Source organism: Sarcophilus harrisii, chromosome 1 (genome assembly GCF_902635505.1).
Source record: "Sarcophilus harrisii chromosome 1, mSarHar1.11, whole genome shotgun sequence".
NCBI classification, from domain to species: Eukaryota; Metazoa; Chordata; class Mammalia; order Dasyuromorphia; family Dasyuridae; genus Sarcophilus; species Sarcophilus harrisii.
The window spans coordinates 670,423,624-670,450,579 of NC_045426.1; the positions used below are offsets into that span (position 1 = coordinate 670,423,624).

Here is a 26,956-nt window from a genome sequence, read left to right on the forward strand (position 1 = left end):
CAAGGGGTGGGGTGGGGGTATGGGTTCATTTCCTTCAGTTAAAGTCAACCTATAAGAATGCTCTCCTAAGTTTTCCTAGGACCAGTCTTCTTAATGTTCTCTCAACTAAAATATCTTCAGAAACAAAGTTGGAATCATCTAAGTTTGTACAGTTTGAGCAGTGAGATAGCTGAATCATCTTAGGCTATCAATTATTACAGAGTAATTCAGCGCAGGGGCAGAATCAACAATTTAACTGGGTGACAGAAGGCCAGGAAGCATCATTCTCAGACTGGCAATTGGAAATGTTAAAAAAGTGTAGCATGGACTAAAAGAGATCCCGAGTACCATGCTGCCATTCTGATCTGAGCCATGCTTTTTTGCTTGGACCTCCCTAGTTGGGATTTAAGCTTATATTGTGGTATGAACTCTGATTTTACGTCTTCCTTTTTCCTCCTGGTCAAATTTCTGAATTTGAAATGAGTTAGCATGGATCTCCCTAAACGGGAAGGGTACCTGTACAGATGTTTGAGTTAATATATTCCTGAAATAACAAGACAGAATAGTGGGCTTGGGATGAATTCATTACTGTTCATTACTGTGATCCTCTTATTGTAAATCACCTAGTGTTTGTTCTTTATTATTTAAGCTAAAATACTTGAGTAAATAAATATTTCTTGGACTGGAAAAAAAAAAAAAACAGAGGTCATATTTATAGAGAGCTTAGCACATACTAATGTTTTAAAAGTTCAGTATTTCATCTATGACCTGAAATATGGCTACTGAATTTTAAAGTTCTACCTTTAGATTAAGGCACAACACCTCCTTTTTTCATGAAATATTTGAAGATGTCCCCCTTTACATTTCCTTCTCTAGAGAAAAGATGACCAATTCCTTGTACTGTCTGTGCTAAGGCATGATCTTTGGTCTCATCGCTCTGGTCAGCCCCCCCAGACATGCTCCAGTTTGTCCAACATCCCTTCTAAAACCAGGGCCCCAACCTGAACACAGTATTTCAGAAGAGGTCTAACCATCCACAGCATAGGAGGAGGATCACTTCCTTCCTCCTAGACACTAGACATGCTGAAAGCAGCTACATCTCTTTCAGGACAAGAGGGGTGCAGGCTTCAGTGGGAAGCATGAGTCAAATCTTGCTGTTCTGTAAAAAAAACATCATGAAACCTGCCTGGTCCCTGAAGGAGGAGGGCACAGAACCAAGTAGCCCGACTACTTCCTAAAAGAGGGAGGGAGGGAGGGTCACAAGTCTTAACAGGTTAGCATCTAAGAACACTGGTGCTGGAAGGTCCGACTCAGTGATTTGTCCAAGTTCAACTCTCTCATTTTACTGAGACTGAGAGAATTAACTTGCCTAAAGTTAGGGCTTTAGAGATGAGAGTAGAACCTCAAGCCTCCCATTGTTAGCCTGGGTGAGTTACACTACAGTAGAGCATCTCCTTGGATGTGAGTTGCCACTCCTTCCTCAGTTTCCAAAAAGAGGAAAGGGCAGGTGAGTGGTAGGTCTCCAGAGGTTCAGGGAGGGCCACCTGTCTAAGCTTTATCCCTTTCCCCACCAGCTGTCTCCCCAACAGCAACTCTGGCAGGTCTTCTAAGGAACCCCAACCCCACAGCTTCTCTTCTGTCTTCTCGACGGCCTGTGGCTCTCCACCCTCCGCCAATCGGGGGCTTTGGATGGCAACTCGGCTCCAAGGTTTCTGCCATCCATACACTTGACAAGAGGAGCGGACACATTGTGCTGCAGAAGAGACAGGTCTGTGGTGTAGTTTGAAGACAGGGACAATTAGTCTACCAAGTCCACCTTGTTCAGCTTAAGAGTTTAAGTGGAACTGGACCGGGGAGGGGCTGTCTGCATGCAAACAGGCTCCTTGAGCTCCTGGGGAGGGGGTGGGGGCGGGTGATGCTCAGGAAAGGCAAAGGGACCCATCGGAGCGAAGGGGCCTGAGGGGCCCAGACAAACACACACAACACGACCTGGCTTGACAAGGAGCTGGCGTCTAAGGAAAACTCCAAAGCATCTGCTTCTCGTTTTGAAGTAGCTGTATTTTTAAATAGCTTTCAAGATACACATTTCTTTCTTTCTTTAAAAAAACAAAACAAAAAAATCTGTAAGAGCAACTGACCACTAGGGCAGTTTCTTTTTGCTGGTCCTTGTTGTGGTCCCAGTCCCAGTGCTCGACGTAATTCTGAGCTCATCCGAGCAGTGAGGCAGGAGAATTAGGGGCAAAGGGGAGGGGGTGACTGGGAAACGGGAGAGATGCCAGGGAGAAGAGGGTGTGAGGAGGTTTGTTTCTGGGAGCCGGGCATGGTGGAGGCTGGGGAGTGACAGCCTCTCGGGCTGGCAGCCGGACAACGGGGCCGCACCTGCCCTAGGAGAGTCTTACCCTGTTTTCCACAAATCATGCATCACCTCTTGTTGAGCTAAAACGTCCATTTATTTAATAGCAGTAATAATTTAAAATTATAAAAACCCTTTCCGTTGTTGAGCATTAGAGGGCGAGGTTATAAAGACAGACAGGATGATGGGGGAGAGGACAGCTGAAGGGGAGTGGACAGTTCGCATGTTGGATGGCAATCAAACAGCCACACTCCACCGGCCTTCCCACCTGGGAGCATTGTCTATGTTCCCTCTGAGAGGATTATAAAGGTTAGGGGGAGGGGGGGCTGTTGGGGAGAAAGGGGAAAATGAAAAGTATCTCAAATCCACAACCATAGAGATGGCCTGGCCACATCCATCCTTTATTTCACACAGCCTGGTACCTGCTAGGATCCAGCCTGATGAAACGCAGTCAATGTGACCCGGGGCTTGCTAAGCCAGCGCACTGGTCACCATCAATTGGCAGGAGAGACAGAACTTCCCTGGAACCGTCAGATGAGTTGGGGACTGGCGGGTAGAGAGGGGGAAGAGGTCTAAAGGCCTTTGGTGCTTCCAAAGTTGGTTAAAAAAAAAAAAAAAAAAAAAAAAAGGAAAGAAAAAAAAAAAGGTGCTGGGGTCTTGGGGGTCTCTCCCGCAACCTCCCCCATTCCTCCCACTCTGTCTCCTGGGTTCAGTGTGGGGTGGGGGAAGATTAGCTGCTCCCTCTGGCCAGGAAGCAGATGGGCAATGGGCAGGGTAGGGCTGGGGGCAAAGGGGAAAGAGGGAAGAAGGTCGGGGGTGGTTGGTTGGACTGGCTGGTGGTAAGATTCACGAGTTGTTTGTTGAGTTTTCGTTACATGGCGAACTGGAGGAGGAGGAGGAGGAGGAGGAAGAAGAAAAATTCATTCCTGTCAGTCCCGGGGGATTTGTGGCAGTGTTCTGTCCACTTAAGCTTTTCCGACACACTGGGCAGGTATCATGCTTTAAGAAACAGAGAGTGAGAAAAAGAGAAAGAAAAAGATTAGAGCTCCTATCAGAAAGAAGCTGATGGTTCTTCACCTTAGGGGGCTCGGGTGCGGGTGGCCCCAGAAGCCAACTCACCTGTTCCAGCCAGGGGACTATGCAGCCGTCGTGGAATAAGTGATTGCAAGGTAACTGCCGGACATTCTCACCCAGCGTATAGTCATCTTTGCATACAGGACATTCTAACCCTGAACCTGAAAGCGGGAAGGAGAAGACATAGCACGGAGACCTCCCAAACCCAGACCTCCACCTCAGGTTCCTATGGTGAAAAACCAAACAAAACTAAAGGCTCACTCCTCCCTGGCCTCCCAGTTCTCTTCTGTACTCCTGTGTGATTCAGAAGTGTTGATTTTGAAATAAAAGCTCCCTCAACATGTGAGGAGCCCCAGGAGCTTGCCAATGACAGAAGTAACCTGAGAGATCCAACCTTTTTGAAAAAGGTCCAACCCTTTCAGGAGAAGCAGGCTCAGAAGGAGAAATGCAGTGGAGGACTAAGACAAGTTTCCCAATTTTAGCCCAATGTTCTTCCAATACAGTAGGCTGCTTCTCCCACAGACATCTGTCCTGATCTACCTCAGAAAGTCTTGGGAGCAAATAAAAGGGATTTTATGGGAATGTCGTGGTAGAAAGGTCTGCTATTAAACTGGAGGATCTCAAAATACAACTGGATAGGGCATTTCAATAAATGAGGTGTTAATTTTGCTTTACCAGAGAGTAAAGGGAAGAAGGCAACACACTCCAAGTCAAGGAAGACAGAAAATCAATACAACTGATTAAGAATAACCTCAGGCTTCTGGTCCCACTAAACTACCCCACCAGTCACTTATGGAAAACTGGGCTCCAGGCCAAAGAACCACACACTACTGGAGACTCCAGAGACCATCTGTCCAACTGAATTTTACAGGTCAGAAAGCACAGGTGCACAAAGGGGAGCAGACCTTGCACAGGGCCACACACCTGTGAGCTCGAGTTAGGGCTGGAGCCTGGCTCTCCCTACTCCCAGGCCAGGGCTCATTTGGCAATAGTCTCAGGCCCAGCTTTCTGTCTTCAAAGTGCCCCTCCAGGCTGGGGCTGGGGTACCTACCTACGTGTTCCTCTGTGACTTGTATGGTGGGAAGGGCTTGTATTTTCTCTTTGTCTGCTGGTGGGGGACCGGTGTTTTCAAACTGATTAAGGAGCTGAAAGACAAGAGGCGAGAGTGCCGAGATCCCTGGTCTGGGGCATAGCTTCTTTTGCCAGAAGAAATCAGTTCACTGAGCTCAATGTGTCTGGGGTCTTGCTTTTGGCCATGGATAGTAACTGAGGCAATCCTGCCACCTGAAGCCCAGGGAAGGCCTCTTCCTGGGCCCTTCTGGAGTCAGTTTAGGCTCTGAAAAGCAAGGACAGATTGCCTGCCAAAGCCCTACAATCTGCTACATATTCTTTGCCCAAGTCTTTAGGAAAGCCTGCCTAGCAAAACAAAACACTATTCTGTTCGTGATCAGGGGAATGAGCGTCTGGGATCAGCTGGCCTGGGCTGGGCTGACTTTTCCAATTTGGATGCATCTGCTGATAATCTCACCCACTGAAATTGGCCCTGCTCAGCCTCTAGTTACCCAAGGTGTCATAAAGAAGAGGAGGGCCACCATCTGCCTTTCCTAATGAAATAAAGTTGTAAGAGATCCCGGGGCTATTTCTCAGGAATCAGAATAATTTTTCAGGGAGAATTACAAAGAGTTCAGGCCATTTGCTTTCAAACAATAGAACTTTTCCTAAAGGAAAAGTTATTCAAGAACCACGAGCAAACATAGCATGTATCTGAGCAGTCCCTTTCTCTCCATAGAAAGAACAAGGATTTCATTTTGGGGGAAGGGGAGAAAGTCCAGTGCAGGGATCCCTTTCTGTCCTATGATCGCACAGCTGCAGAAGGATCCTGGGCATTCAGACTCCATGCCCCACGGAAGGCCTAGAGCCTTAAGCCAGCAGTGTGTAGTACCCCCATTGAGAAGCCTAGCCAATCCAGTGTACCCCCCATCACCTCTGGGAGGGAGAGCAGGCAAGCCCCCAGGGTCTGACTCTGCTTTTTTACCTGTGTAATGATCGCATCCAGGCCATTAGCACCCCATGCATAGTCCATTGGATTTGAATGCAAAACACCCCTTGAGAAAAGAGAGAAGAAAAGCCTGAAGGTTAAGATGGAATTGAGGGACAAAAGAGAAGTGTCACTATCACTCGATGCTTTCTGACTCACCAAGGGCCCAATCCCAAGTTTGGTATTGTTGCAGGTGCAATAATTCCATTGACCAATTGTTGAATAATCCTAAAAAAAAAAAAAAAAAAAAACAAAAACAAAAACAAGGAAAGTCAAATTAAAAAGAGAAGGCAGCTAAAAGAGCCTTTCTGAAAGGCTAAAAATGCAAAACCAGAAGGAAAGGCCTGATGGAAAGAACACTGGTTTAGGAATCACCACCTGGAGTCACGTTTTGAGTCTGAAATCTCCCAGCCATATGATCCTGGCCAGATCACTTCCTCTCTCTGGGCCTCAGCTCCTTCCCTGGCAAAATGGGAACATTCACACTTGCCCTAATAACCTCCAAGGTGATCACAAACTGCAAAGTGCTATAGAAGTATCAACTATTATTCCCGTGTACCCAGAGGCGGGACCCTGGCTGCAGACCTCTGCCTGACCCCGATTCTCACCCTTCTAACGTTGGGACGCCTTCGTGCCTGCCTGCAGCGCGCCGTGCAGTGAGGCGGGCCCGTGGCTGCCGTGCGCCATAGCGGTGGCGGGACTGGTGTTCTCGCTCCCGCCTGTTCTCCGAGTCCCTGGCGTCCTCGGACTGCACCCCAGAGCCGAATGTGGGAAATTCAAAGCTGTCATCAAAAATCCCAAAGGCAAACTGGCCATAGCCCTGTGGCAAGGTGAATAAATGCTGGTCCACATTCTACAGAGGGGGAGAAAAGGTAAGGTGAGAGGAGCCTGGTGGGGCATCATTGTAACAATCAATTAGACCCAACAAACACGTTTTAGATGCCTGTAACATATACAGCACTTTGTTTGACAAGGGAAGATAAGAGAATTTTCACAGATAGAAAAGACTTGGAAGCTTCCCTAGAACGATCCTGGAGGTGCATAATCCTCCCTGTGCTGGGATGGGGATCACTATTGGTCCCTGGAAAGGCCCCACCGAGGCCACCCCCTGACAGAGAGCGCTCAGCTTTGGAACTCCTGCTGATTCTGCCAAGGTCTACTTCTGGGACTCACCTGGAACCGTGCAGAACAACCCTAATTCCTCTTCCTCTTCAGGGTCCTCCTTTTAGACATTTGCAGGCAATAATCAGACCCTCCTAAATCTTCAATTAAACCTAACCTAAGGGCAGTCCAAAGAGCTCTGAATGCCTAATAGAGAGGATGACCCATCCATAGGTAGGAACAGACCACCAGGCTACCCTAAGGCAACTCTGTGGCAGGAATACCAAGGCCTGATGGAAGCTCTGAGGCGTCTATTCCATTCCCATCTCTGTCTGCCACCCTCTCTCCCTGATCTTGGGCTGAGCCCCTCACTCTAGGCCAACAGGGCCTCTCTGCTCCCACAAATGCTTTCCTTAGCCAGCTCTCTCCCCTATGGTCTTCTACTTCACTCTGTTTATCAAAGCCCATCTCTTTCTCTAGGGCCCAGTTTGACCATCATCTCCTCCTTCATCCCTGTGGCTCCCTGGGCCTTATGCCTATATTATATATAGTATTTGCCTGTGTGTCTGAGTTCTAGTCCCTTAAGTAAAGCATAAAGAGAAAAGAGACTGAATTATCCTTTTTTTCCCCCAGCACCTACGCAGCTCATCTGTTGTTGGTGGTGATACGGAGATGGCACACTGAAAAGGTTCGATGGCCTTGACTCATCATATCAATGAGATGACAATAGCAGCTCATATTTCTATAACACTTCATGGTTATAAAGTACTTTATAATCCACTGATGGTCAGAGAAAGGAAGTATCTTGCTCAAGGTCTCGCACTTGGCTAGGACTAAGCCCAGGTCTCCTGGTTCTTTCCACTACACTGCTCTATCTCTCCCCAAGGTAGAGAGGAGTAGATACAAGGGCACAGGAAAATCAGCCTGAGGTTTGAAGGCCAAGTTATTCAGACTAATGAACTTCAAGAATTGCCCGAGGTATCATACCCGGTCTGGAACGCCTTGATAATGGTTTAAAAGGTTAAATACAGCAAGAGATTCTTCTTGTGGGAGAAGCTTGGTCCTTCCCACCCAGTAAATATATTTTGAAACATGCCTAACTTTAAATGTCACTTAGCCAAACTACAATATATGACATATAGAGCTATTCTCAGAGGATGACACCTAGAGCAAATATAGGTCCTGGCTCTGAGTAGGTGATTCTGGATGACTGGACGCTTCCCTTCCCTCAGAGGAGGAAGGGCTGAGTATGAGACATGTACAGGTACATGCATTTGTCCATGCGTGAACTTGCCGGCCAACTTGCCAGAAGGAAGCTGGGGGGGTAGAGGAGAGGAGGAGTGGTGCCAGGTGCCTCCTTACCTCAAATGGTTGTCTGTTCTGATCCGTGGGAGCTGTAGCAGAGTTGGAACTATTTTCAGTATTTCTGAGGAGAATGATATCACATGTTAGAGGGGATTATGAAAATACAAGTCAGGGCAGACAAAGTCTCCTCCTTCCTTTCCTGCCCTTCCTGCGTTTGTAGCAGGAGTTATGGGACGATGGGAATCTTATCCAATAAAAGTGCTCCACACAAGCTCCTACCACTTTGAACACTACAGCTATTTTCCCTTCTTTGGCCTGCACAACTATTCTGGTCTTTTTTGTTTGTTTTCTTATTTTTCTGTGCTCTTTTCTCTCATTTTTGTTCAATTCTTTGTTACCTGTATTTACTTAACTAAATTTTAGAAAATTAGAATAGAAATGGATCTCAGTTTCACCCTTCTGCACAAATCTCCATCTAATGTCCCTAAAAAAAAAAAAAAGAGGTCCAGATTGCCTGAATCTTTCCAGTGATGGAGATCTGCAGCAATGTCTGTGCCTATCTCCCTTCTGTCTGCTAACTCTTCCTGGCTGACTTCTGCAGGGTGCCTTGTCACCCTTAACTCTCCCCTCCTGTGGGCCAAGTGAGGAAATCCAAGGTGACAGCAGAGCTGACCTTGGTCCAGGCCCGACTCTCCCCATCGCCCGTCCATCAGCAGGGAGTGCAGCCTGGCCACAGGACCCTGTGCCCCATCAACAACACTCCCCTGGGCACCCAACAGGGGCAGAGGGCCCTGAGGCCAGACCATAGTGCCATTTCCAAGGGAAAAGGAGCTGAGACCCAAAGTCAGCTTTTATACACTTTCCCACACACAGCACCGAGGACAACCATCTCTTTTGGTGACAGCTACACCTGGTCTCAAATGGACACTTTAGGGATAACTCGTGTTAGTTTTTGGTGCATTAGCTGAAGTTGCTTCATTAAGAGAAAACTCAAAAGGGAAAGCTGACCAAGTTTATCTCAATCTATTCATCCTGAACAAGATTTTCTGGGGAAGTGGGGGTGGTAGGGAAGAGAAGCAATCAGTTTTAAACCACAGTCCTCTCAGTGTTCCCGTCATGGACACTGATAATAAGCCTTTATTATCCTGGAATCCTACACATCACATAGTCTCAAAGGCCAAAAAAGAGCTGAGCAATCATCTAATCCAACAGCACCTAAAGAGCCTTTTAGTCTTTGTCTGAAAATAGCCAGATTCATCTTGGTCCCCAGGATCCCTTTTCCTTGTTGGATAGCTATAACTTATTGTAAAAATCTGTCTTCCTGTATCTTAATCCACTTCTTTTCTCAGTCAGGGAAAGGAAATTCTGTTTCCTGTACACCATGAGGTTTAACAAAGTTTACAGGGCTCAGACTACAAAAAGGTCCTCTAGAACCAAAGAAGTTGTGGGTTTGGGGCCCTCTTCAGATTGTGATTAGATTAAATGGTCAACTTTGGCTTCTAGTGACAAAGAAAAGAGTCTATTAAACATCTTTAGCCTCCATCAGGGATATTTTTTTTTTCTCTGCGAAAGAGAACCACAAAGTTGGTAATTTTGGCAAAGGGGAGATAATGACCTGGTCTCTTCCGGAAGCTCTTCAATAAAACCAGACTCACACCTTGGGCAGATATAATCCTGGAGAAGAGAGACACAAAAAATGGCAAAGATAATTAAAGGACTTTCAACAGAATCAATTGCTTCAAGTTAACCCGAGCTGCCGCTGCTCATTTTCTTCCTCTGCTCAATGCTGATGGAGGACATGGCAATCAGTTATGGCAAACAGATGGAGATGCCCAGTATGAGTGGCATTCAGCAAAGGTAGAGATCAAAGTCATCCACCTCAGCATCCATTCAGAACCACCCATGTGTGAAGGGAATTCCCATAGAATGTGTCCAGAAAATTGTCACCTTTCCTCTGCCTGAAGATTCCCAAGGTGGGAGATACCACAGCAGCCCATGTCATTCCTGGACAAGTTTTCCCCAACTGCCTCATCTTATTACCAGTTCTTTCTCAGGGGCCAAAAAGAACCAGTCTCAGCTTTCCCACACACAACAGTCCTTCAAACACTCTCAATGAGCATCCTGTCCAGGCTATTGTGCCCACCCTCTTCACTTGATACTCATACGACTGGCCTCCTCCGAACACGCTCCCTGCACCTTATTAAAGTCCTTTTGGACCTTTGGCTGACAATTTACTATAGTGACTTCTTCCAGGAAGGTATGTGAAATCACTAACTTTCCCCTTCTTGAACTGTGAATCAAAACATTTGGGTTCAACTTCTGGTCACTGTGTGACCTTGGACAAATAATTTAAACTTCTCTGTGTCTCAGTTTCCCTATCCCCAAAGCAGTGAAACAAACTGCTATCTTCCTGGTTCCATGTGTGTGTTGAAAGGATTAAATACAATGATGGTTGTGAAAGCATTATAGAAATGTAAGGTATTTTCCTTTTTTCTTTTCTTCCAGAGCCTTTAAGATCTCACTCAATTCAAACCCTCATGAGTTCAATAAGTGAGAAGCCAGATAGAGAACACTGAGTACAATGTCTTGCTCTCCCCGCCCCTATCTTTTTTTTTTTTTTGGGGGGGGGCGCGGGAGGAGAGCAGAGGGCTGAGGCAATTGGGGTTAAATGATTTGCCCAGGGTCATACAGCTAGGAAGTATTAAGTATCTGAGGTCAAATTTGAACTCAGGTCCTCCTGACTTCAGGGCTTATCCACTGCGTCACCTACCTGCCCCTATTCTTTTTATTAAAAAAAAAAAATCTGTGTTTTTGTTTTATGGGATGGCCCTCTGGGAGGGAGAAGGGGAGAGAGAGATACAGGAGCAAAGATCATGTAGAAACAAAAAAGATAACATTAAAAAAAGCAAACTCAGACTTAGGGAGGATAAAGCAACCCCTTAAAAATCCCAGCAGTTAAAAGTTGCAGGCCAAATCGGGGTTCCTGTTTGTCAAATTATATGAAGTGTGTTGTAAACTCTAAAGGTGTATAAAAGTCATCAAATGGTTACTAAATAAAGTACTAAGTAAACACTTTCTTAAAAACTGTAAAATATAACCATTAAGAACCTAATCAAATTCACTCCCCCCTTCCCCCCAAGGTTTAGGGATTGTATCTGAGACACTAGAGCAGTATGACCTTAAAACCAGTGTCTCCAAGAAGACTATAACACTACAGATAAAATGCTAATCTACAGCAATAGTTTTCCACACCAATGACATCGGGTTTTGACATTTTCGCCAACTGCCATCCCTTAAGGAAGCTCAGTTTTTTGACAAGAAAAGCAAGTCAAACAAAATAACTAGACATAGGAACTGTCTCTATAAGGAGTCTTATAAAAAACTCAGGGGTCCGGGGTAGCCCAGGAAAAATGCTACTAGACAGACCTTAATGCTACTTCTTCCTTCCAATGTATCAAGTACCAAGGGGAGCTTCTCAATGGAAAGAACAATGGACCTGAAACCAGAAAAACAAGCTCTCCTGTTTACTAGCTGTGTGACCTTGGGTAAATCATTTACCTTCCTCAACTATAAAAATGGGGCCTGCTCAGAAGACTGCCCAAAAGAGCAAGTGAAAAAAATGGATGCAGAGCATTTTGTGACCACAAAGAACTCTATTAACATAAGCTATTATTCTTAGGAGCCTGAGAAAAAATTGATACAAAGAATCATACAATTTAATCATACAATTTCAAACAAGTTTTAGGCTTGGAGTTTTTCATGATCTCAAGCATTCAATGACAGTTCCTATGGTACTCCTATGCAATGGCCCTTATAGTCCACATAGATTCATTGTAACAACAGAAATATTCTTAAGTAAAAGACCTAGACCTTCAAATTCAGCTTGGGAATAGACTTGATTGACATATACAGGACCAATTACATAGGCTTGAAATGCTTCCAAAATACATATGTACAAGCTGGTTCCCTTAAGATGCTATTTTGGCAATTCTAATGCTCAGTCTTCAAAGTCAAGGGGTTTGCACAATAGAAATCTGATGGTAGATAGACCAGATGAGGCTTTCAATTTTGAGTCAGTCAATCGTCTACCCTATACCTTCCTTGGAATTACTTTTAAGACATATATATATATTTATTTCTGATTCTTGCTGGTGTGTGTGTGTGTGTGTGTGTGTGTGTGTACACACCAGCAAAAACCAGAAACATGAACCAGACTGAATACTGATTGAGAAAACCAACAGAAACTGCGAGATTATATAAACAAAAACAAAAACAAAAGCCAAAATTAGAAGGGAAGCAAAAATCTAGGAAAATTTTTTTACACCCAATGTTTCTGACAAAAGCATCATTTCTAAAATATAGAGAACTGGCTCACATTTTTTAGAATACAAATCATTCCCCAATTGATAAGTGGTCAAAGGATATAAACAATTTTCAGATTAAGAAATTAAAGCCATTTCTAGTCATATGAAATAATGTTCTACATCACTATTGTTTAGAGGAATACAAATTAAGACAACTCTGATGTACCACTTCACACCTATTAAACTAAGATGACAAAGCAAGATAATGACAGATGTTGTAGGGAATGTAGGAAAACTGAAACACTAATGCATTGTTGATGAAGTTGTCTGGAAAGCAATTTGGAACTATGTCCAAAAAGCTATCAAACTGAATAATCTGATTCAGTACCCTCACTACTGGGTCTGTATCCCAAAGAGAGCAAAGGGGGAAAAGGACCCACTTATGCAATAATGTTTGTAGCAGTGGTGAGGAACTGGAAATTGAGTGGATGTCCATCAACTGGGGAATGGTTAGATAAGTTATCGCTTATGAAGGCAATGGAATATTGTTCTATAATAATGAGCAGGCTGATTTCAAAAAAGCCTGGAAAGACCTACATGAAGTGAGCAGAGAACCAGAACATTGTATATGGTAAAAAAAAAAAAAAAAAAAAAAAAAATGTGATGATGAACTGTGATGGACTTGGCTCTTCTCAACAATATGGTGATTCAAGGCAATTCCAATAGACTTGTGATGGAAAATGCATCCACATCCAGAGAGAGAACCATGGAGACTAAATGTAGATCAAAGCATAGTATTTTCACCTTTTTGTTTGTTTTTTTCCTTTCTCATGGTTTTTTCCCTCTTTTAGACCTTTCTTTCACAGCATGACAAATTATGTTTAAAAGAATTGCACATATTTAACCTATATCAGATTATTTGCTGTCTTGGGAAAATGAAATAAGGGAGGAAAAAAATTTAGAACACAGTCTTACAAAAATGAATGTTGAAAACTGTCTTTATGTGTATTTGGAAAAACAAAGTATTATTGAAAACTTAAAAACTAAAAACTTCAAGAAATGATGTCTTGCATCCCAGAAATGAACAACAACAACAAAAAAAAAGGAACAAGAACAGGAAAGGAGGTTATCAGCAAAGGCAAATAAGCCCAGACTTCCACTAAGACCAAAGCAGTACATGTAGTCCACTGGGTTCTGTTGGCTATAGTAAAAGTTGAAGACTCCCCAGAAATGCCCAGGAAGGTCAAAAAAGTCCCAGCGTGGGATCCTGGGAAGCCACAGGGAACAGCAGGGATCAGACTAAGACAGCCCAGACTCAAGGGCTCTGAGGTCTTTAACACCCATTCTTAACTGGATCCTGAAGAGAGAGCCCTAGAAGGCCTGAACCCTGGGAAACTGAAATCAGGACCAAGCAGGGTCACACCAAAAGTACAACAGGGGATGGGATGAAACCTAATACTGGCCCAAAGTCTAATTCAGCAACTAAAGTTAGAGACAGTAAATTAAAGAAGCATAAAAAAATTACTGTCATGGGGACATCCCCCCCAAAAAAGGAGCAAGTAACTATAAAAACTATAAGGAAAAAATGCATTTTCTACAAGAGCAACATGAAAATCTAGAAGTCAAACCTTGTATTGTATTGTATGCCCTAAAAAAATGATTAAAAAAATCCTGAAGACCTGAATTCAAATCCATTCTCAGACTTATTTAAGACTTACTAGCTGTGTGACTCTCTCTGGTCAAGTCGCTTAAACCCAATTGTCTCAGGGGAAAAAAAAATAAAATAAATGAAAAAAATGCCCAGAATTATGAGACTTAAGAGAACAAAATGAAGATCAAGTCCTAAGGAATGTTTAAAGCCAAAATTCAGAATCCCCACACCCCAAAATAAATATACTGCAAACACCCAGAAAGAAGCCAGTTCAAGAACTATACCAAAGGAACCAGCCATGATCACATAAGACTTAGCAGTCTCTACCGTCAAAGAAGAGGAAATCTTGTAATATAATATCCAAAAGGCAAGAGATAGGTTTACAAACAAGAATAACTTACCACATAAAGCTAAATAGTTCTAATGACCTTTAATAGGACTAAGTATTTCTGGTGAAAAAAGCAGAGCTATGTGGGAACTTTGTAATACAAAACACAAATCAAGAGAAACCCAGAAAGGTAATTTATGTGAGCAACTGGAGAGGAATATGCGATGTGAACTGTATGGTACATTGTTAATATCCTAGTAAGGAGAGAATCAATAAGAGAACTTTTTGTATCTTAATGTCTTTAAGGGGAATTGAGAGAGTTTAAATAAGAGAAATAGAGGGTGGGTTGGTTCTGTTCTGACCATTTTAATAGGCTAAAGAGAAGGAAGGTAAAAGGAATATATGACACACATGTGACCACTCCCTGGAATTCATTATTCACACTAAGAAAGAGCTCTCTGTTGTGTGAAAAGAAGGAACCTGGTGGGACTTGCCCAAGTTCCCAAGAGGAGACAAACATGGAGGAAGAAGTGGGAGGAGTAGGCTTCAGAGGAACTTCATTCTTAAGCTGAAACAAACTACGAAAGGTTAAATACATAGAACCGTAAATTTTGTATAGAAATGCATCAAACTGAACAGAGTGAAGTGAGATGAATCAAAAGAACAATTTGTACAAGGACAAAAATGCCATAAAGAAAAAGTGAACGACTGAAAATAACTGAGGAATGCAATGATGAACCAATGTTTCAGGAAACATAAGATGAAGCACATTATCCACCTTTCTGACAAAAGGGTGATGGCCTTAAGGCACAGAGACATACAATTCTTGACTAGGCTAATGTCTGTTTTGTTGCTGGAGTATACTTTTCTGTAACAAGGATTTTTTCCTCTCCTCTCAATTTAATTGGGAATGGGGTGGGTTTTGATAAAGAGAGAAAGAAAAAATGATGTGGGCTTTCCCTCCTCTCCCTAAAGAAAGGGCCATTGAAATGTTTTTTTAATGCAAAGAGAAAAGAAAGAAGCTGAAAAGAAAGCAGAAATAGGACAGTTTTGAAAGTAATGTGTGATATTTATTATGACTTTAAAAAAGCAAGCAGAAAAAATGTAGATTCCCATTTTATATGGAATCTTGGTATTCTACGGTACATTATGGAAACACTTTTTGGTGTTTAAATTCAGAATAAATTAAATTATTATTAAAGAGTCCCAATTTTCCAATACAGGTCCCATAATTGTCCAATAGTTTCTTTTTAGAGACAAGATCCTGCTGAATCTCTGGAAGAGTGGATAACAAATGTCATTTCCTTGGATGATAAACTCCTAACATAGTCAAGATATAAGAAACCAGGTTTGGGTTCATTCAGCCTAAGAAGGGGAGAAAAAAAAGCAGGGTGGGGTGAGGTCAGGTGGAGACTCTCCCAGATCTTGGGACTATTGTTCATTCCTCACTCCCCTCCCACTCCCACCCATATCCAACAAAGTCCTATGGAAGAAACCCTTCCATCGATATCTCTTGTGGATGGCCCCTTCTCTCATCTGACACTGCAATGACTCTGGTACAGGGCCTCAGCACTTCATGTCTGGACTATTATGACCTCCAGTCTCTCCCCTCTACAATCCACCCTCCACTCAATTAATAAAGTCACCTTCCTAGAGTAGATCAGATCACGTCACCTTTTCCTCTATTCAACATACTCAAATCAAACTCCACTGTAAGATGTCTGGCATCCTTCACAACCTGGTCCCTTCCCCCTTTGCAGGCTCCTTCCATCCTACACAATCGAGTGACAGGGGCCTTCTTTTTATTTCTTGCATGAGATCTTCACCTTGGGACTCTGGACATTTGCACTGGCTTTCCTCCCTCCTCATCTCTTTCCTGGCTTGCTTCCAGCTAAAAATCCACCTTCTATAAGAAGCCTTTCCAATGGGCCTTAATGTCAGTGCTTTTTCTGTTGATTATGATTTATCTAGTACGTAGCTTGCTTATATGTAGCTGGCATTAAGGTCTTTCCCGTTAAGACCACACGCTCCTTTGAGAGCAGGACTGTTCTGTTTCTTTCTTTATATCCCCAGCACTTAACACAGTGCCTGGAACAGAGGAGGCACTTCATGCTTATGGACTTGACAGCAATGCTCAGATCTGTTCTAGCTGAAAGCAGATCTTCCTGAATCCCAAAAGTCCACTTTGAGAACGTTTCACCTCTAACACAAACAGTCTGTGTGACTCTGGACAAGGCACATGACCTTTCAGACTGATTGCAGCAATGGTGCTGACCTGCAATAATAGCCTCCACAAGTTTCCTACATCAGTGAGCCCATGGGTCTGGTGCCTATTCCAACCTGTGTCACAGTGCAATGACAGATAGACCACTTGGTGTTGGATGACCTGGGTTCTATATGTATGCAAGACCTTGGGCAAACCTCTTTCTCTCGGTATTTTTTCCCCCTAAAATGAAGAGATTAGACTAAATGAGTTCTAAATACCTGCATTCAGTTCTAATTTCTATTATTCCATAAAAGTATGAATCCTATCATTGTATGGAAGTGCTTTCCTTTGACTTCAGACAAGATCCTTTATGGAAAGTGTGGGAGAACAAGATTTGCAGTCTGTCTCCACGGGGAAACACACCTGAGCCTGTGCCAATGACAAGGGAGCACAGTACACAAGGTAACCCAATTTTCACCAGAGTTCTTAAAAGGTGCTGGTCCTTGCCGACCACATAATTCATGAGAACTAGATGATCTCCTTTCTCCAACCCATTCTTCACACAACTGTCCACCTAACATTTTTAAGGCAGGTAGGAATGACCAGGTCACTCCCCTGCTCAATCGATCAATAAACATTCAATAAGTACCTATTCTGTGCCAGGTACTGTGCTAAGGACTGTGCTAATCTACTACCTCAAAGAGCTTGTGCTTTTTAACCTTGCTGACTCCCTAATTTCTTTAGAATAAAACACAAAAAGCTAAGTTTGGCTTCAAAGCTCTAACTCACTTTTTCTACTTTATTTCAGGTTACTCCTAAAATAAACTGAATTACTTGGGGCTCCCCACACTGAACACTGCATCTCGTGGCCCTAAGCTGATGTTCATTCTCAGAATTCACTCCCTTTATCAGAAGCTTTCTCTGACCCTCCTGGATGAACAATTTCCTCTCTCATTTAACAAATTTTCCTATGGCTGTTCTGTACCTCTCCTTTGCTGCCATTACTCCTTACCCTACAACATGGAGGGCATCCCAAATCTTATGGCAGCCTCAAACTTGTTGTAAGTGATTTGTGTAGTAAATCAGACATTCTTTATGGAGGGATAAATGAGTCCCTTGAGAGTGGGGACTGAATTGCTTCTATCTCTAAATTCTCAGATCCTAACAGTGTCCTACTGCAAGAAGTATGTGTTTAATAAATACTAAACAGGAAAAAAAAGGAACAAGTCATAGAACTTATGACCATCTGAACAGGTTAAGATTTTCAATTCTACCAAATCCAAAATTTATGTTATGATGATAAAAAAAGCATCTGTGAGCTTATCAATTTGGACCTTCCGACACATGATGCAGGTGATAGTGATGAGATAGCCCATCCTGTGAAACACTTGTCCATAAGGAGTTTATCCAGCCTGCCGGAGGCTTTTCTCCATAGTCTTTTGACAAAAAGATGGTAATTCTCACATGCTCTGCCAACTACCTCTCACCTGCTTACCCAACCTAATCAAAAAGCCTGGGTCCAAATTCCAATACCTCAAAACTTATTAAATGTGAATTACTTTATGGATGACCTTGAAAAAGTCCCTTATTATACTCTGAAACTTAGCTCTAAGGCCTTTTTCTCCTCAAAAATTTATCTATACATCTCTACAGCTGGGCTTCAGTCAAGATTTTGGCATTAGTTAACTAAGTAAAAATTACTCAAGTTTTTCTCCAAGGGAAAAGGACTAGATAGAAATTGCAAAGACAATAATATAGTATAGGATGTGGTGGGAAAGATGTGATCAGAATCAGATCTGGATCCTAACCAGTCCTGCTAGTAATTTACCTATGTAACCTTGGTCAAGTCACCACCTCCATGGAACTTTTCCTCCAAGGGTCTAAATAACCTATAAGTTCTATCCAATTTTAAATACATGGTGTATCATCTATAAAGTGAAACTACTTGCATTGCTGATGAAAAGATCAAAGGAGATAAAACACAATCCAAAGGAACTATTCTCTGAAACTTAATCCTCAAATCCACCCTGAGCCCACATGTTACAGAGATAGGAAAGCCAACAACAAACTCTCCAATCTTCAAAGGGCACCACGGCCCCTCAACTCCTCCCTTCCTTTCATTCCCCATACCTACTCAGGCTGCCCACTTGCCCCTTCTTCCAGCCTTTGAGGCTGCCAGCAGCCTCTCTGGGGTTTCATCACCTCATATCCGGATTCCTGCTGGTGGGCCTCCCTGCCTCAATCCTCTCCCCACCCTGATCCACCTTCTACTCAGCTGCCAAACATATCTTCCTAGAGTGTAAGTATGACTATATGACCCCCTATTCAATAAACTTGGGTGAGTTCTGTCTCCTACAGGATCCAATACCAAACCCCTGATCAGCCCTTAAAGCCCTTCCTAACCTGGTCTGCTCCTACTGGTCCAGTTTTCTTAGACTAGACTCACTGCCCTGTATTCTGTGATCCAGGGACACTGGCCTTATCACTGCTCCTCATACAAGAACCTCCATCTCCTGATTTTAGGCATTTTCAGCTGTCCTCCATGCTTGTAAATTTCTCCTTTCTCATCTGTCTCCTGGTTTCTCTACTTTCAATTCCCAGTTCAAATCTCATCTTTAATAAGAAAGCTTCTTAAATTGTGGTTTGGGGCTCATATGGGGCCATATAACTGAATATGGAGGTCACAAAAATTTGGCAGCAGTAAAGAGAAGCGAATATTCCACCAAAATTTAATTCTTATGCAAAAATAAACAAGCACATCCATTTCACTGTTTTGCAAATTTGCTTTCATTTTTAATGGTGAAATTATACACATACACACATAAAATAATTGTTTTAAAATAAATTTATGATTTATCATTAGTAAATTTTTGATTTGTATGCCTATTTTATATATCTACATACTCAGGATCACGTAAAAATTTCTTGGGCAAAAAAAGGTTGCAAGTGGCCAAAGTTTGAGAAGTCCTGTTCTAGAAGAAGCCTCTGCAGAAACTCCTTAAAGATACAACTTTCCCTTCGTTGATTATATCCAATTTATCTTGTATATCTCTTGTTTATGCATAGTCCACTTGCAAAATCATTTCAAAGGGAGGTCCCAGAGAATAGAGACTGATTTGCCTCACTTAGTATTCCTAGTGCTTAGCACAGAGTAGGTGCTAATTTGCCTAAAGCCACAAAAGTAGAAAGAAATGACAAATCCAAGACTAGAATTAAGACCCAGGAACCCAAGGCCCAGGCTCAGGCTCATTTTTATTACATCAGAAGGCCCAATTCTCTAGATGAGGAAGAAAGAAGTGCAAATAATCCTGAGAACTGTAGGTTTTGTGGCCTATTCTCCAAACTGCATTCTCTTTGGTCTATTGACAAATCCCATAGAAAATCTACTATCAGTGGCTTTTGGAAGGAGGGAAAAGTGGGAAAAGTTCCCTCTGTAGGGAAGTTTGCCCAGAACCTCACTACTAAATCCCCAGATCCAGCAGCCATTAAATTCAGCGACAGCCACTGTGTGTCATACATCATCAAGCAAAGTGGCTCCTGTGGATAACAATCAGAAATTTACAGCAGAAAGGGGCCTTCAGAATTATCTAGTTCAAAGCCCTTTTTGTTGAAGACACCAAAACTCAAGAGAGAGAAGTGACTTGTCTCACTATTTGTTAACAGTGATTAAGTGCTCTGATCACAAATTCAGTACTCTTGTTTACCATGATGTCTCCCTCAGCAAGTGACATTACAGGATCCAATATGAAAAATGTCTAGTAATGGGTAACATTTTCTCCTAAGGCAACCCTTCAACCCACTTGGACAGTTCTCACAGTTAAATGAGTTTTTCTTTATACAGAATCAAAACTGACCTTTCTGAAATTACACACAGAGCTTTAATCTTGCTCAAAGCACTTAACAATCCATTCTCTCACCCGAGTCTCAAGCCGCCAGTCCAGTCTGGAGATCCAAAGAGTTTCAGTAATTTACTGAGATTATAACATATGCCTTGTATTCATTCTAAGTTCAGAGTTGGGAAGAATCCTATAGACCACAGTCTCCACCCCTCATTTTTACAGATGAGGACCTAAGCCCCAGAGAGATCAGAAGACACTGTTCCAGGTCAGGCAGTTAATAACTAGCAGCTCGGAGTATTCAATCACAGGGTTGCTCTTTTCTTCCTATCCCCTTACCCAGGATTACAATGTTCACCCATTCCTGATCTCCTGAAGGAGAACTTCACTAATTCCTCCTCTGATGACTCATGACAAACCCAGACTGCCTACAAAGAAACAAAATGGTCCTCATAGGAAATAGAGTCAATGGAAGCGTCCCTGTACTGATAAAGAATGGGATTGAGGGGCAGGTAGGTGGTGCAGTGGATACAGCACAAGCTCTGAAGTCAGAAGGACTTGGGTATAAATCTGGCCTCAGACACTTAACATGTCCTGGCTGTGTGACCCTGGCCAAGTCACTTAACCCCAACTACCTCAGTTAAAAAAAAAATCTAGTCAGAGTAAGTGAGGCACTCCCAGCCTGGAAGAGCATGGTTAGTCTCTGTCTCCTTCTTCCCTGAGAAGATAATGTATAGGGCTCTTTCTACAACAGGTGGAGTTTTTCTGTTGATAAAGGGAAGAAGAATAAAGGATGAGAAAGAAGGCCCTCCAAAAAACACCTTAAAGTGCTATATAAATACAAGAGATTGTTTGGTCAGAAAAATGAAGGACAAGTAACATCTGATGAACAAGAAATCTCTAAATGCATAAGCCATAAAAATGTCAGCTGAGTTAAATCCCTTTCTCTACTGACCATGAAAGAAGTGTTTAAGATTAAATACTTGCATTCAAAGAGGCTCTCTTTTGGGTATTCCTTAAGTCATGGAATGAGGATATTCTCCACCTTCCATCTGAGAAAGTTACTTCCTCACAGGATTTCCATTTAATGTACCTTTACAAACTTTCACAGCTCCGGGTATGAAAACATCAAGGAAGAGAGGGAAAAAAAGACTACTCTAAGCCAAATTCTATCACAAAGAGCTCCAAACTCCCCAGGTCTTGACATTTTTTGTCATACTCAGTCAATTCAATATTTATTAAGTGCCTAACATGTGCCAAGCACTAGTCTAAAAGAGCAGGCAACAGGCAAAAAGCTATGTACAAACAAGATGTAAACAAATAAGCCGGAGATAACCATAGAGGGATTGGCATTATAAAAACCAGGTGGGATTTTAGCTTGAACTGAAGGAAACCAGGAGACAGATGAAAAGAGAGACAATTCCAAGCCTAGGAGAAAGACAGGGATTATTAGGTTTTAATGAAATTGTTCTGTCCTAGCTGACTCTCCATGATCCCAATTGGATTTTTCTTGGCAGATACTGGAATCATTTGCCCCTTCCTTCTCCAGCTCATTTTACAGATGAGGAAACTGAGGCAAACAGGACTGCACAACTAGGAAATGTGAGGCCACATTTGAACTCGAGGAGTCTTCGGGACTGCAGGCCCTCCGTGACCTATGGCGCCACCTAGCCGCCCCTGCAATGGACTGCTATTTGCTTTAGAAAAAGAATGCCTTTATAGTCTGATAACAGACATCCGGTTTTGTTTAGTGGAATGTTTAATGGAAAGAGGACAGGGATAGAATCAGGAGACTGGGTTCAAATCCTGCCATTTCCTAGCCAGTCTTAACAAATGGTCTCCTGAATAATAAAAGCTAGTATTTATACAGAGATTCAAGGTCTGCCAAGTGTTTTATATCTTACTTGGATCTTCACAAGGATTCTGTGAGGGAGGTGCTAGAAGCCCTATTTTACAGATGAGGACACTGAGGATGAGAGAGCTTAAATGATTTCCCCAGCATCACACAGTGGGACACAAACCTAGGGCTCCAGGCTCCACCGCCAATCTCCTTTTTCTATGCAGCCTTTCCTTCCCAACCCATCCAGCAAATCATCAGTCCTAAAAGCACAGGCCCATCTAGATCCCTAGTCAGGTCCCTCCTGCCTGGGTGCTGAAGCCCAAGTCTGGCCATCTGGCTCCCCTTGGCAGGCTGATATTCCCCCCCTTACACTTGGAACATTTCAGCCAGACTGGCATGATCTGAAGGCTCTCACCCCTCGAAGGCTTGGACCTCTAGTTCCTGTCAAGTCAACTCAGCTGCTTCCTTTGCTAGGAGCCCTGACACTCCACAGTACTGAGCACTGTGGTACCAAGGCCCTGGAATGACTCTGTGTTTGAGTGGTCTCCATTTCATCCCTAACCTTACAAAGAAAGGTTCCCTTCCATCCCTCCTCACAAGTTAAATCTCCCTAAGGTTGAATCTTGATCACATTCCTCTTCTCTTTACGGTTCCTTGCTACACTTACTTTCCATGATCTGTTCTCAATCTTCTATTACTGCTTAACTTCATGATTCAACCCAATTGGTGCCTTCGAATTCCCCAAACATGCCTGGAACTTCAGATCTACACTTACGTTGACATTTTCCTTTCCCTATCCACTCTTCCCTTTAAAATCTGACCTTCAAGGCCTAGCTCTGATACTGTCACCTCTTAGAAGCCTTTTCTAAGCTCCCAACCTACAAGTGAATTCTATGTCAATAACTGTACTTGATAAACATATTAGTTCAACAGAACTTGCATGAACAATTCAGGCAATCCAGGCCTATATGACATGTTGGTGGGGATAATGGGTAGATAGAGTTTTAAAAGCCCAATTTCTTCTATTAGAATGTAAAACATCATTTCAACTGTCACAGTGGCAACTTCTCAATCTATCCAACTACTAAAAAACATACACAACTGGCACCAACAGAAGAATCAGTTTAAAAAAACAAACTGCAGACTAGAAGAGAGAGAATATCTAAAGATTTAAATTTCAAATTTCACCAACTTAATTTTTTAAAGTTACAAACTTTCCTCCCTAGAAACCAGATTTCACATAGCCAATATGAAATCATTCTACAGAACAACTATTCCTTTAACTTCATTCCAAAAAGAAACATGGGTTGAAATATCACTATTTCAGAGGTGGGTTTTTCTCCAGGGCAAGATTTTTGGGACCTGGGACATTCCTAGAAAGAGGTGACTACCAGCAGTCCAAGAATCCTCTACACAAAACAAATCATTTTTACCTCCACCCCAATCCATCTCTCTTAACTTCCTCATTTTATGTCAAGGACATCACTTTCCTTTCCATTTGTCCTTCCCCTTATCACTACCTAACCCTGCCATTCCCTGGCAAAAGGAGCTTTGCAACTGCTTTAAAAGTAAAACACAGACTATCCTGCCTGCCACCTAAGTCTTTCAAAACCTGGCTCTAACCTGCCTCCCTAAGAGAGGTGAGGGACTTAAGATGCAGAGCAGACAATCATTTTTGCCCGCAGCCAATTCTGGGATTTATTACTTGATGATGCATACTTGTTACCAAGAGTTTCCCCTCCCTTTTTTCAATCAGGTGGAGGCGAAGGGAAGAAGTTAATCAGCAAGCATTTATTAAGTGCCTACTATTCGCTGGGCACGTGTGCAGGAGATACTAAGAAAAGCGTATTGCAAATAAAAAGCCGAAGCTTAGAATGGGGGCACAAGCCAAGAACTTGTTCCTTCAAAGGTAGGATGGTCCTAACTACTGAAGGATGTTTTAGTGACTAGTGATTTCCCACTTTTGAGCTGTTATTTCGCTTTTTTCTTTTCGATGCCCAGGAGTTCTACTGGCACCTTTGCAACAGTGCTTCATTTTACCGGGGAAACAAGATGCAAACAGCTATGAACCAGCAGAACACCATCTCAGGAAGAAAAAGCTAAGAAAGGAGAGCAGGACTGGAAAGGCTTTAGAAAGGGCTGCTTTGGGGGCGGAAATGAGCCAGCAGAGGGAGCGGGACCATCCAGGGTGCAGAATGAATCAGGAACCCCGAGGCCAGGGTCCCGGATCTCCGACCCGAGGGAGGGAGGTGCACAGGCAGGATGGATCAGAGGGCCGGGTTACGTAAGGGTTTCGTTCAGTCACGACACCTAAAAACGCGGCTGCGACCCCCCGGGCCGGGAAGGGCGGGCTGCCGCCCCCATCCCATTTTCCTCCGCCCGGGGGTCTTCGCTCTCGCACACCTCGGCCCCCTCCCCCAGACAAAAGCTCGGGAACCTCAGAGCCCTTTTCCGGGGTCGGGGCTTCTCACCAATCAGGCGCCCTAGGAAACCATTAGGGCACAGGGGGGTCCCAGCGCTCGCGCCAGGGCCCGGCCCCGCACTCGTTCCCAAGGCGGGCACTTACTGGCACCCCATCGGGGAAGGGGCAAGGCCTCGGGGGTCCCCGGCTCCCCCCCGGGCAGCGAAGATCCGCATCCCCTCCCCCCGCAGCCCCGGCCGCTGCCCGGGTCCCGGATATGCCCACTCCCCTTTCGCTGCGGATCTTCCCCGGGGGCCCGAGGGGGGAGGGAGGAGGAAGGGCGGGTCTGGGAGCCCGAGGTGGCAGGGGGAGACTACCCGGGGAACGAGGCACTGAAGCTGGGAGGAGGCACAGGGCACCAGCGGGGAAGCCTGGGGCAGGCCTGGGAGCGTGGGAGGGCGGCAGCCTAGGGGGGCACGTGGGAGGGAGCGGGCCCGGCGGGGGCGGGGGGTTGGGAGAAGGACCGGAGGGGGGGAGGGGAAGAAGTCAGGCGGGGGGAGGGGAAGACGTGGGAAGGGTCAAGCCGAACGGGGGAGGGAGGGGGGGGGCAGACCGGGAGGTGGCGGACCGAGGTGGTGGGAGGATGTGGGAGAGGGCAGCCCCGAGGGTGGCATGGGATGGGACAGGCCTGGGTGGGGGAGAGAGCAGGCCGGGAAGAGAGGGTGAATGGGGTGGAGGGAAGGCCTGCGAGAAGGCAGAGGACCCAGGCCTATCAGGCCCCGGCCTGACGGCTGAGGGGCGGTGGCCCAGTCCCCGGTGCTGGTCTTAGTCCCCGACCCCTGAGCTCACCGGCAGCCGCGGGGAGATCTCGGCCGAACAGCAGTGGCAGAAGTACCGTCCGGGCTGCGGCGAAGCCTCCGCCATTTCCCTTCCCCCCCCACCCCTCCCCCCCCGGAACCCCAGCGCGCACGCGCAGCGCCCTCGCGCCCGCCCGGCCTCACGTACGCACGCACGCACGCTCACGCCTTACTCGCGATTCCTCGCACGCACGCACGCACGCTCTCACCTTGCTTGCCCCTTTTACGAATGCACGCATGCGCACGCGCGCACACGCGTAGCAGGAGCTCCAAGAGGCGGTGCTGCCGAAGCGTTGAGCAAGTAGGGGGGGAACGAGGCTGCTGACGCGCTTACGGCAGTCGGGAAGGACCAAGAAACATGGGAAGGCGGTTCCACGCGCCTGCGCGCTGGATTCTCTTATACGGGCGGGTAGACAAACGTGTGCGTCCCCTGGCGGAGGGTCTTGGAAAAAGCTCAAGAGAAAGCACGTGGCTTGGGAAGGGCGCGGGTCTGGCGGGAGGGACCCGGGGAGTCATTGCTCTCCGCATCCCCTCGGAAAAAACCTTAATCCCGGCGGTTGTGGACGGAAGTAATTATAATTAAGTAATTATGAGGCTTTTAGGGTCCAAGGCCCGGCCCAGGGAGACGGGCCAGAAAGGATGGGGGGGCGGGGCCAGAAGTCAGAGAAAGTAGCTCACCGGAGCCTTCATCTCGCAGATAAAGTCATCCCGGGGGCCGGGCAGAGACACGGTCACAACCGGAACCGTCGCCTCCTGCCTGTGCTGACAAGGGAGCGCCCTTCTCCTCAAAAAGCAACGTTCCTGTCCCCTCCCCCCGCAGGCTTAAGCGCCTCTCCCAAAAACGACTGCTTGGTTCTTATTACGGGGACTGCGTGGAATCATGAAGAACTTGGCCTTCACTTTGCGTTTCAGAGGGGCGCGCTCACCGAGGCGCCCGTTCTTGCAGGAATGTAAACTAAATCTGCATTCACAATTTTAAAAAATAATGATAATTTGGGCTTGAAAGCGCCTTTTCCGCTGGCGCAAGGAGGATTTCCTACAGTGTCCCTTCTTGGTCAAAGGGTTCCGTGAGAGAAGATCGATGGGGCGTTTGTTAAGCCAGGCACCGGGAAGGACAAAAAGGAAAAGAGCAGAACACAAAGGAAAAGAGCAGAACACAAAGGAAAAGAGCAGAACACAAAAAGGAAAAGAGCAGAACACAAAGGAAAAGAGCAGAACACAAAGGAAAAGAGCAGAACACAAAAAGGAAAAGAGCAGAACACAAAGGAAAAGAGCAGAACACAAAGGAAAAGAGCAGAACACAAAAAGGAAAAGAGCAGAACACAAAGGAAAAGAGCAGAACACAAAGGAAAAGAGCAGAACACAAAAAGGAAAAGAGCAGAACACAAAGGAAAAGAGCAGAACACAAAGGAAAAGAGCAGAACACAAAAAGGAAAAGAGCAGAACACAAAGGAAAAGAGCAGAACACAAAGGAAAAGAGCAGAACACAAAAAGGAAAAGAGCAGAACACAAAGGAAAAGAGCAGAACACAAAGGAAAAGAGCAGAACACAAAAAGGAAAAGAGCAGAACACAAAGGAAAAGAGCAGAACACAAAGGAAAAGAGCAGAACACAAAAAGGAAAAGAGCAGAACACAAAAAGGAAAAACGGGAACAAAGGAAAAGGCGAACACAAGGAAAGGCAG

The 26,956-nt window shown here is 44.6% G+C and overlaps 1 protein-coding gene across 1 annotated transcript; it reads right to left on the minus strand.

Moving 5' to 3' along the window:
- Positions 1 to 2,410: 2,410 nt before the first annotated feature.
- RNF126 (ring finger protein 126) lies at positions 2,411 to 25,398 on the minus strand. The gene is made up of 9 exons (XM_031948273.1): positions 25,266 to 25,398; positions 9,466 to 9,524; positions 7,908 to 7,971; positions 6,053 to 6,297; positions 5,604 to 5,672; positions 5,442 to 5,511; positions 4,458 to 4,551; positions 3,452 to 3,567; positions 2,411 to 3,331 (listed from the first exon to the last, which is right to left on the minus strand). The coding sequence occupies exons 1-9, from the start codon at positions 25,338 to 25,340 to the stop codon at positions 3,179 to 3,181; spliced, it is 945 nt and encodes a 314-aa protein (XP_031804133.1). The 5' UTR covers positions 25,341 to 25,398; the 3' UTR covers positions 2,411 to 3,178.
- Positions 25,399 to 26,956: the final 1,558 nt, after the last annotated feature.